The following is a 12,181-nucleotide window of genomic DNA, read 5'->3' on the forward strand; positions in this document are numbered from 1 at the left end:
TTTGTCCTATTTTAAAAGACTGATATGCTTGCACAGTTTAATAATATTCTTTCCTAAGTTACTTCAAAGTGAAATGCCTTTAATGGGCATATTATGTTTAAAAAATATGTAATTGTACAATGTGATTTCTTTTACTTTTCAATATGTAATGTAAGCCCGTTTTTTTATTTGCTGTTTATGTCACTTGAAATTTAAATAAACTAATCTTTTGTAAGGCACATAGTGTTCCCCCAGTGACTTTTATAACCTGTTCTTCTTAATTAGGGAAAAGAAGGCTTTGTGGACATTAGAGAAGAGGTTGAAAACGAAGAAATCTTTACCAAAGGTAATTGTTACATGCTTGCTGGCATCTCTTCATTACTTTCATAAAGCTAACTGGCTAGGAATGCAATTAACAGTAAAATTTCAATTTGTGGCTACAGTTGTAAGTTATTCACAAGTGTATAACAAAATAAAGCAAAGAGCTCTGATTGGAATTTATTACTTTGTGCCCTGTGTAATTTCAATTATGTATGTCAATTTTGAAAATCAGCAGACATGTACTAATAAGTTATTAGGTAATTTTTAAAGCGTTTTCACATGCCGTATTCCGAATATGTTCAGTAACATGGGAATTTTTTGAGCAGCATCAAATATTTACTGAGCCTGTCTTGTTAGTTTTGAAAGCCTGCCTTGGTAAAGGTGGACGATGAATGTTTTAAACCAAACAGATTAACCAAACTTTCAAATGACCTTTTCCAGTGCTTTCCCAATGTTGAACTTTATGCATATTCACTCCCTTGATGCCTGTTGTATATGATACCTTGAAGCATTATGTGAGATATGTTATTTAGCTGAAGTAGGTGTATGGATATCTATAGGAGTGTATATCTTTGTATAAAGAAATATTTGTCCTAAGTGGAACCTATAATTATAGGTACATTTTATTAATAAACTGTCAATGTGAGGTCTGAATCTTTTTCATCCATTTAAATGGTAATGTATGATTCAACAATTTTGAATGTTTGTATTCTATTTGTGTTTGTATTTTCAGAAGCTATTACATTATTGGAAGTAAGAAAATATGCCTCTCTAACTATTATATCTATTTAAAACTGTTGGATGTTTTTCGCTTTTTCATTAAGTGTAAAACAAAAAAAAACTTAAAACACAAGGAGTTATATAATTTAAGTACACTCCTAAGTATTTTAGTGCAGGAATACAATTTGGTGTAGTAGTATTATTAAAAGATTACAAAGAAAAAGTGAAAAGAAGCATGGTAATATTTGGATAGTCAGAGATTTGTAAGCTAGCCAGATAGATTTTTATCTTTTGAGAGTCATCAGCTTTCAGTATAGTGCTTACTTTGTGTAGGTAAAGGTTACCACACACTGCAAAAACGTTTGACTAGATACCTACTGGTTGAATGTGATTTTTTTTTTTCTGAACTGAAATAGTAGTTTGTAGGAGATTAGTAACTAGCATTTTATCTTGATATAGGCAATGTAAAAATTAATAGTGTAATAATTTCCCCACAGAGTAGTAATTGTTTGAAGTGGTTATCTGGTATTGCAGAACTTTTTTTTGTGGTCTGTAGGGTATTAGTTAAAGACTCAGCCAAACAACGTGAGTGTCTCATGGCATTTCTGTGTAATTCACAGTAGATTGTTGACAGTCTTAAGTGGAAAAACTGATCAGTGAATTCTATCTAAGGTTTATTTCTTTACCTTATCTGACTTTCAAGGTTTGGGGACACTTTACTCTGAACGCAGAAAAAAAGGTTATGAGTTGCAAAATGTGTAGGTCTGATCTTGTATGGCACATCGCAGATGCACAAACATTTCAACAGGAAACATAACGTTATGGAGGAATAAGACTTGTCGTCATCCCAGTGAGTTGAATGTCACCAGCATTATGTGATATATGTATACAGTTTGAACACAAATGTTTGCTAGGCTAGGCATAATGATATGACTTTTGGTTTGAAATGAGGAATAAGTTGAGTTATAGTTCAGCTCTCTACAATGCACTAGCAATTAAAAGGCTAGAACAGGGGTCAGCAACCTTTTTAAAGGAAAGAGCCATTTTATCCTAAATCTTTAACCCAAAATTTAAAACCAGCCACAGAGGATGCACAAACCAGTATGTTTCTTTGTGCCAGTCCAAAGCCTGGATAAATGGGGAGAGTTACGTCAGGACATAAGGGAGTAAGGCCAGGTGGATCGGAGGTGGATTCAGATTGTATCATGGTGTGGATAGGAGGATAAATAGGGTAGGGGTTGTTCTGAAGGAATAGTTTGTCAAGAGTGTTTTGGAGGTGAAAAGAGTATCAGACAGAGTGATGATTATGCAGCTGCAAATTGAAGGTGTAATGATAAATGTTGTTAGTGCATATGCCCCGCAAGTTGGCTTTGTGATGGATGAGAGAGAAAGCTTCTGGAGTGAGTTGGATGAAGTGATGGACAGTGTACCCAAGGGACAGAGAGTGCTGATTGGAGCAGATTTCAATGGACATGTTAGTCAAGGGAACAGAGGGGATGAGTAGGTGATGGGTAGGTATGGTGTTAAAGAGAGTAATGAAGAAGGTCTGATTATAGTGGATTTTGCAAAAACATGGCTGTGATAATTACTATTTTAAGAAGAAGGAGGAGGAACATAGGGTGATGTACAAGAGTAGAGGAAGATGCACACAGGTAGATTACATCTTATGCAGAAGGGTCAATCTAAAGGAGACTGAAGACTGCAAAGTATTGGCAGGGGAAAGTGTAGTTAGGCAGCATAGGATGGTGGTCTGTGGGATGACAATGGAGATCAAGAAGAAGAGGAGAGTGAAGGCAGAGCCAAGGATGAAATGTTGGAAGTTGAAAAAGGAAGACGGCAAGGTTGAGTTCAGGAAGGTGGCAAGACAGGCACTTAGGTGGCAGTAAAGAGTTGCCAGATAGCTGGGCAACTACAGCAGAAGTAGTTGGACACTAAGGAGGGAGAAAATGACCTGTAACAATTGGCTAGATAGAGGTACTGAGCTGGGAATGATCTGCAGCAGGTTAGGGTGATAAATGATAAAGATGGAAATGTACTCACAAGTGTGGAGAGTGTGTTGAGCAGATGGAAAGAGTACTTTGGACGGCTGATGAATAAAGAGAATGAGAAAGAGAGAGGGTTGGATGATGTGGTGATATTGAATCAAGAAGTGCAACAGATTATCAAGGAGGAAGCAAGAAAAGCTATGAAGAGGATGAAGAATGGAAAGGCTGTTGGTCCAGATGACATACCTGTGGAAGCATGGAGGTGTTTAGGAGAAATGGCAGTGGAGTTTTTAAACATATTGTATTCAACAATCTTGGAAAGTGAGAGGATGCCTGATTTGTGGAGAACAAGTGTACTGGTACAGGTGTTTAAGGATAAGGGGGATATGCAGAGCAGTTGAAACTACAGGGGGATAAAATTGATGAGCCAGATCATGAAGTTATGGAAAGAGTAGTGGAAGCTAGGTTAAAAAGGGAGATGATGATTAGTGAGCAGCAGTATGGTTTCATGCCTGGAAAGAGCACCACAGATGCGATGTTTGCTCTGAGGGTGTTGATGGAGTATACAGAAGGTCAGAAGGAGTTGCATTGTGGAGAAATCTTGGTGGTGAAGTCTGCAATAGGAGTGACAGATGCATTCAATGTGGAGGTGGGATTACATCAGGGATCAGCTCTGAGCCCTTTCTTATTTGCAATGTTGATTGACAGATGAGATTAGACAGGATGTTTGCCAATGACATTGTGAGAGTAGGGAGCAAAGTGTGGAGACCCTGGAGAGGTGGAGATACACTCTAGAGAGGAGAGGGATGAAGGTCCGTAGGAACAAGACAGAATAGAAATTGACAGATGAAATTGAGGTCATTGGAATGATGAGGATGCAGGTAGTAGAGTTGGTGAAGGTGGATGAGTTTAAATATATGGGACCAACAGTACAGAGTTATGGGGATTGTGGAAGAGAGGTGAAAAAGAGAGTGTAGGCAGGGTGGAATGGGTGGAGAATAGCGTCAAGAGTAATTTGTGACGGGTATGAGCAAGAGTGAAAGGGAAGGTCTGCAGGATCGTAGTGAGACCAGCTATGTTATATGGGTTGGAGACAGTGGCGCTAACCAAAAAGGAGACATCACTGAAGGTGGCAGAGTTAAAGATGTTAAGATTTATATTGAGTGTGACAAGGATGGACAGGATTAGAAATGAGTACATCAGAGAGTTAATACAGGTTGGACAGTTTGGAGACAAAGTCAAAGAGGTGAGATTTTGTTGGTTTGGACATGTGCAGAGGAGGAATGCTTGGAATATTGGGAAAAGGATGCTAAGGATATAGCTGCCAGGCAAGATGAAAAGAGAAAGGCCTAAGAGAATGTGGTGAGAGAGGACATGCAGATGATGTGTGTAACAGAGCAAGATGCAGAGGACATGAAGATATGGCAAAAGCAGTGGCAACCCCTAACAGAATCAACCAAAAGAAGAATAAATAGTTTGACCCAAGATTTACAAAGAGCCACAATGGGTGGAGAAGGTTTGAGATACAATTTTTGTAATGTGATATGGGTATGTGTGCATTTAACAACAAAACCAAAACTTCAACTACTTATAGGAAATGGAGAAAAACAATTTAATGAGACTTATGACCCTGTATTTTCACAGAGTTGTTTCATGTTCAGTGAGTAATTGGAAGTCTTCAGTTTTTAAACAGGATTCTAAGCTTACATCATTAAGCTGACTTCTTAGCTTGAATTTGATATCATTAATGTTTGAGAAAGTCTGCTCACAAGAATAAGCGGACTGAAAAATCATCAAAATTCCAAACACTACTATTTTGAGTTGATTATAATAGTCTAGAAGGCTGATCCATGTTTCGAAAATCAGTTGGTCCTCCTTTCGACAGTTGGAAAGTTCCATCCATGTGTAATTCATGGCAAAGTTGCCTTTTCTATTTCCAGGTTTTCTAGTTCCACTTATAAAAATGTACATTTTGAAGACCACAAATCTTTGCTTTTCAAGACTGTTAGTTTTAGTTTAAACTGAGCTCTGTCAACTGCTGTAAACAGCTTAAAATGTACTGTATATGACTGACATTTGCACAAGTGGTTTTGTCAAAAACGAAAGAGTGGACTTTTCATTTCTGAAATCTTTGAAGCAACCAGTCAGTTAATTGTGCATTTTTGCAATAGTTGCCAGAAAGAACTTACTATCGGTGACACTTCCAGTAGTTTCTAGATGTTTATTTTTAAAGTTTCGAAATGAAACATTTCCATTCTTCAAGTCTTCTTCAAACAAAAGTAACTTTATTTGAAGAGGTTAACAAAGCCTTTATTTTTACCAATCATTACTGGGTGCTCCATCTGTAGCAATAGATACCAGTTTTTTGATGTTGATTTCCCTAACAGTCAAAAATTCCAAAATTGATACAGAGATATCTTCACCTCCAGTTTGTCTTTTAAGAGGTGTCCATCCATTATCCAACCCACTATATCCTAACTACAGGGTCACGGGGGTTTGCTAGAGCCAATCCCAACCAACAAAGGGCGCAAGCCAGGAAACAAATCCCGGGCAGGGCTCCAGCCCACCACAGGGCATGCACACACACATCAAGCACACACTAGGGCCAATTTAGAATCGCCAATGCACCTAACTTGCACGTCTTTGGGCTGTGAGAGGAAGCCGGAGCACCCGGAGGAATACCACGCAGACACAAGGAGAACATGCAAACTCCATGCAGTGAGACCCGGGAAGCGAACCCGAGGCAGCAGCGCTACCCACTGCACCACCGTGCCGCTTAAGAGGTGTCAAAGCCAATAATTCTTCATGAAACTATTATTGGAAACATACTGTCCCTGAAGGCTAATTTGTGCAATTTCCTTCACGTGACGACTCATCACATGCAAAGAAAATACACATTCCAATTTTATTCATTACTCTGTTGATCTGTCACATTATTACCCATCTTAATAAGAGTAGAGATGTTCGGCCAAATTTTAAAAGCACTTTTTTTTTTTTTTTATATACATATTCTCCATCTGTGAAAAGATTTCTGTGCTTTGCAATCTAAAGAGAAACAGCAAAACTTTCTGATTGTTTCACATTTTGCTTGAAATCTGCCCCCGTTTTTTTTTTCTTCTCCAAATGATCTTTTTTTTTTTGTGAATGCGTCACGCTTTGTTAAAAAGTGACGTTCGAGATTTGATTTTATGGTATTGGATAATTTTTCATTGCAAATTAGATATGGCAGAATACTCGTAGAGTTTTGCATCTCAGTTTTAAATCACTCTGATGTGTAACAGCGCAAAGGTGACCACAACTGCAACAACAACTGGCTGGCTATAATAAGTAAATAGGAGAAAATATAATAATGTTTGCGAAGGCCTGGGAAGGCATGGTGACAATTAAGCACAAAAAATATATCAAAGAATTAGGAGTCCCAGTAAACGTTAAAGTGTACATCCAATCTCGGGAACTGAAGAAAACTCTAGAGAGTTAATGATTTGACCAAGAACGTAATCTCATCCAACAGAGTGACTTTGAAGAAGATGTAGAAGATGCGCTTAAGAGGTTAAAAACAACAGAGGGGCATGACAGATCGCCTGATTCACAAATAGCTGAAGAAATATCTAATATCTAAATGAAAAAAAAATTAAACCTTAAATAAACAATTTATCTTTACAAAGGTATTAATCAAATATGTTAAGACATGAAAATGTGACTGTGTCTATCGTTCTGGGAAAACCCATAGCCATGCTGTCAAAGAACCTCATCCGGCTCGCGAGCCATAGGTTGCCAACCCTCACTCTAGAACATGTGACAGAGTTTTATAATAAGCAACTAAAAAATAATGTGCCATTACCCACTAGTTAGTACAAGTTTAGATTTTCACTTTTTTTTTTTTATGCCGCGGTCACTCTGCTAAATCATGGTGCTGCATTGCATGCTTGGATTCATTTGTAACGTTAGTGTGTATGTGCTTTCAAAAACTGGCTGTGAAGAAAATTAAGTACCAGTCCAAGCAGAAAACTTTTTTTTTTCAGCGTTGTTTGCAGTGGAAATCAAAAACTCTGCAAGAGTGAAGCAGTGAATCTAACAGCTCATAAACAGCGACTCAAAGGCATACCTCTCATTCCGAGTCAAAAGGTTGGAAAATTGAAAGTTCCAGACTAGTTAGCTATCTGTGGTAAAGTGAGGTCTACAGCTGATTGGCGTCTTTTAAGTAAACAATTGCTAGACTTTCGTCTTCAGGTTGGAGGGCGTGGTAGCAGGACGAGAGTGGTTCCCGTGTGGACAGCACTGCACTTAGTGTACATCTTATTGACCCTAATTGGTGCTGGGAGCTGCTGATTGCCTCGGCTGTTCCACGTCCCCACTTTAAAAAGGAAGCATCGGTACAGGAATGGAAAAAGGGAAGAATCTAAAGAATCAAGAGGGAAAAAGCCACAGGTTAAAATATGTATAGAAAGAAAAGTCAGGAGTGAGGAAGAAATCTGGCACAAGTGAGTGAATGAAAGCCAGAGAAGGAAGACAGCTGGGAGGAAGTCCCTTGGAGTATGTGGATGGCGCTTGGGGGCTGATGCCCACTCCAACTGAGTGACCTGGGAACTGGAATGCCCGAAGTGCTGCTTTATTGTAGTGACTCGCTGGAGGGAGGCTGAGAGAGGTATTCTGAGGGTGGTGCCATTGACCACAACGATGCAAGCCTGGCAGCAGGAGTCAAAGGCTTGATGAGGTGCTTTGTCGGGAGACAGCTACAGGGGCCCGGATTATTTATTTATTTTTGGGACATTTTGAGCACTGTTTTGTTAGTGCTTTTATTAAAAACAAGCAGAACACATTTTCACCATCACCTTGCTTGGTGTGTTTGTCCTCCTCTACTCAGCTCATCCCAGTCATGATTATCGATGGTGTCGGGTTCAAGAGGCTCCCAAAATAGAAGGTGTATGATCCGCTCTGCACCGTCACACTATTGGACTTCAACTAGATTTTATATAGTTTGGAGGAAGATGCGATAATGTGCAAGTTCTATGCAGCAAGCCAAGTGTAACCAGTAATACAGATTTTGTGGCAGGATCACTCAGTTTCAAACGTAACAATCTAATAGCACTCTTCCGATAGCAAATGATATGTGGCTGGTCGCAACAGTGTGTTGGCTGAAAGCAAATGTGCCAAAGAATCTGCAGTGGTAAAAGGTTTCTAGACACAAAAAAGACAAAAGGTGATGCAAAAAGAAATGAACTTTCAGTTAAAATGAACTTGGCATGTTATTTAACAAAATGAGAACTGAGTTGCACACTAATGAAACCTTTTGCTTTTCTGCAAAAGTAAAAGTCTAGACATTTCCCCAGCATATGACAACTAATTTCAAACATTTCTGCAGACTTTGTCATGATGGTGCAACAGATTCTTCTGTGGTGGAATATTGTAGTGGTTAGATATTTACGCGATGCTATGCCAGTAAAACTTCTCTTTCACAGAAACTAACAAAAAAATAACTTGCATGCTTAATGTTGAAGTGTGTGTTTCATGCGATTCTGAATACATAAGCTAAATTGCGAGTTTAGTTCATTTATTAAAATCTGTGTATTTTTTAAAGAAAGTGTGTGTGCATACGTGCAATGCACAACCAAAGCCAGAAATGCTATTAAACGTTTTATTTCAATTTTTTCTGTTTATTTTCAAAGTATTATTATATAAATGTTGTTTAAAAACCTATATTTTGTTTAAAATATCTACAGGTAGATCATATAAAAAATACATTTCTGAGAATTTTCTACAAATCTGTTTAATTGGTGAAAAGTTCCATTTCATGAACTTTGTATTTAATTTCAAATTATTTTTTAAAACAATCCAAATTATTGATTAATCGACAAAATAATCGCCAGATTAATTGATTATCAAAATAATCATTAGTTGCAGCCCTACTCTGCACATTTAAATTTTAGAATTTTTGCCCTTTTTTCAATGTATATTTACTCCAAATCTGTTCAGTTAGACAGTGTCAGTAAACGACAGTTTTCAAGTCATGGCACAAATTTTTCAATTGGATCCAAGACTGGGAAGTGGCTGGAATGTTGTGGAACATTCAAAACACTAGCTGTCTTTTTTCAAACCCATTCCTTAGTAGCTTTGATCATTGACCTGATCAAAAAATTAATGTTCACTCTGAATGCAAATCTCTGTTAGACTAAAACAAGCTTTCTAGTTTCTTTTGTTGAAAGTGTCCATCTCTTTTTTTTTTTAATTGTTTTTATTTTGTTGATATAAGATATGAACGGTCACTTTCATAAATGCTAGTGAATTCCTATTCAGTTTCAGTCTTCTATATCTGATTTGAGTTTAAATAATCAGATCAGATTTTCACTCGAGTTTGGCTTGATTACAGCATTTTTATGTGTTATGCAACATGTTAAAACAGTCATACAGGACAAAGCCAACAAAATGAACAGTGATGGAGCAAGGAAACTATATTAGATTTCTGAGTTCTGCTGACCCACTGTATTTAAAGAAAAGGCTCTGATTTGTGAAGATCCATGTTCATGGCCTCATCATTATAACACATACACAAGCTGAATATGTATGTAAACTATTAAGCCACATTTAGACTGTGCAGAGTAAACACTATAGACATTGGTTTGGTTTTCTTCCCCAATTCTGATTGAGGCATCAAGACCTGTTAGTGCAATTGCAGCTTAAATGTTTTTTTTTTTTTATTTTAATTTTTTTTCCCCCCAGACGTAGCTCACTTATAGCCACTGTCCCACATCAAAGGAGTCTGTAAAATGTTGAAGAAATTGTTGATGTCTATACAGTCTTTCCTATTTCAGCTAAAGATATCTTCAACTCAAATCAGGCCTCTGGGTCACTTATTTGATATTTGCCTTTCTTTTCCATTTTGGTAGGATAGTCTGATCGTGGTTGTGTCTGAGATGTTCCCTTTTTCCATTTTGCAACAGTCAGCCTCACAGTACTCTTAGGAAGGTTCAAAGCTTTGCCAGTCTTTTCATATCCTTTTCCAGATTATTTCCTCCTACCCACTTCATTTTGAAATTCCACGGGTAGCTTCTTGGCCTTAATGACAGCAGACTGATTAGACCTTATCTCTGAACATTTTAAGCCATGCTTAGATTTATTTAAACAAATTAGTGTAAATACATAATAAAAAAAAATGAGCACTTTGAAAATTCTAATATTCTTGTCTCTTTTTCAGCTGCTTGCAATTCTACACAGCAGTAAATAAGTATTTTTTTCAGCAAGATGCACATGGTCATAATAATCAGCCTGTTGGACTTTTTCTGAATTTCACTTTTAAAGTCTACTTAGATTTCTTTGTTTTCTATTATTTTGGCTAACACAATTCAAAGCATAATCCATGCAGTTTTTTGAATCTTCAGTTTTACAAAATACTTTTCCTGTAAACTAATATCTATATATATAATTCACTAAGGCAAGATGCCCATGGAAAGGCAAGACACCCATGGAAAGCGGATTCATTAAGCCGCCCACAAGTAAGACACCTATGGCGCACGCAGGGAGGAGCCACGCCCACCAACTCCAAGACCATTGGATACGACGACAACTCGCAGAGCCACGCCCACCAACTCGGGCACAACTACACAGAAAGAACGGCGTCATTTATATTCTTCTGTTGTAGAGGCCTCATGTACCTCCAAACCACCTTGGCTGTTCATAGAGGCATGTTTCTCGTGGAGGTGAGTCGCCATATGCAGCGTGTAAAACAGTTTGCGAGGGGTATCCCATGGCATCCTTAAAACAATCCTTTACAACTGAGGTTAAAACACAATGAAGTAAGCAGTCTTTAAAAACCGAGTTTTCGGTTACAACGCACGACCGCGTGCACCATAGCAAACTGTTTTACATGCTACATACAGCAATTCGTATCCGCGACAAACATGAGTCTTCTTCACTCACAGACAATTATATGTTGCTCTCTCCAGAGTTCCATCTTTTCATTCACTTTCTGTTGTATCCTTACACCAACCCGTTTTAGACAACCGTGTCTTTCCAGAAGTGTTTAGCATTCAATAAATAATTATGCATGAGATTGAGCGTGTGTCTACCCGGCACAGAGAGGCGTGGGTAAGCCGTTGAACCCCATTCGAGCTGCAAACCGTGGAATTCTCACTAAGTGCGACTCATACACTCCCACTGGTTGCGTCCCTACCCTTTGTGCACACCCCCCTCCCACCTCGCTACTACCGTGGTCGGGTGTCTTGGTGGATTATATTTAGAAAAGCAGCCAACGACTCAATTGACGAGTTAGAGGTGGGCACATGAGCGGGCAGTACATACTGAACGAGAATTCAGCAGACTAGCATGACGGAGGGAGCTGAATGGACGTTGTTCTCCTCTCCTCCCGTGCACCCCCATCCCTCCATCTGGCAAGAGAAGGCGCGATGGCGGTCCGCCAGTTTTCAGTTACGGAACGATTGTGTGTTGGTTCTTCCGTGCATTGTTACAATGTTGCTTTTCTTGCTGATTTATTACATTACCGATTTTTCAAATGTTAATATTCTTCCTGTGCTTAAAAATCATTAAAAAACCTGCCTGATTATGCGGGTATGGTACGCCGCGGGTTGGCTAGTATACTGTATTTTATTCAAATTCTTGTTAGACATACTGCTGTAAAGTTAAATCAAAAAGAGTCTCATGTATGTTGTACATTATGCATGCAAAAGTATTATATTACTTGCAAATCAATGTCAAAATCTGTTTTCTAGATCAACATTTGAGTAAACCATACAAATTTATCACCATTTCCTTATATTCTTTTAAGAAGCTTGCTTTTCTTTACATTTGCAGTATAATTCAATATTAGTTTAATTTCTGTTCTGGAATTGTTTAGATATTTGTCAGCTGTGCTGCTTGTCAGGTGTGTGACCTCATTTCCCCTTTCTGCAAATTACTATTTTTAAGGCTTTGGTAGCACATTTCAGATGTTAAAGATGACTTCCTTTTTCTTTCACAATTCCATTTTCTACCTCTAATGAGCTTTATGCTAATCTGCACAGCTTTAGTAAAAGCGTCAGTAAAACAAATTGGGGGAACAAAGTATATGTCTGCTTTGGCTTTCAGTGTTGTGCATTTTATGTTGCTTACGTTCGGGAACAGGTTTGCTGTAAGTATTTAAAACAGTGATGTGTTTTTACTATTGGGCAGAAAGTGCTTTATAC

General features: G+C 38.2%; 1 protein-coding gene across 1 annotated transcript in view; it reads left to right on the forward strand.

Moving 5' to 3' along the window:
- The window catches only part of uri1 (URI1 prefoldin like chaperone), a 148,276-nt gene that overhangs the window by 114,759 nt on the left and 21,336 nt on the right, over nucleotides 1–12,181 (forward strand). The window contains exon 6 of the mRNA XM_039763159.1: nucleotides 265–325. Coding sequence (XP_039619093.1) covers nucleotides 265–325 — 61 coding nt within the window. The remainder of the gene's footprint in view (nucleotides 1–264; nucleotides 326–12,181) is intronic.

This window comes from Polypterus senegalus, chromosome 9, assembly GCF_016835505.1.
Source record: "Polypterus senegalus isolate Bchr_013 chromosome 9, ASM1683550v1, whole genome shotgun sequence".
Classification (NCBI taxonomy): domain Eukaryota; kingdom Metazoa; phylum Chordata; class Cladistia; order Polypteriformes; family Polypteridae; genus Polypterus; species Polypterus senegalus.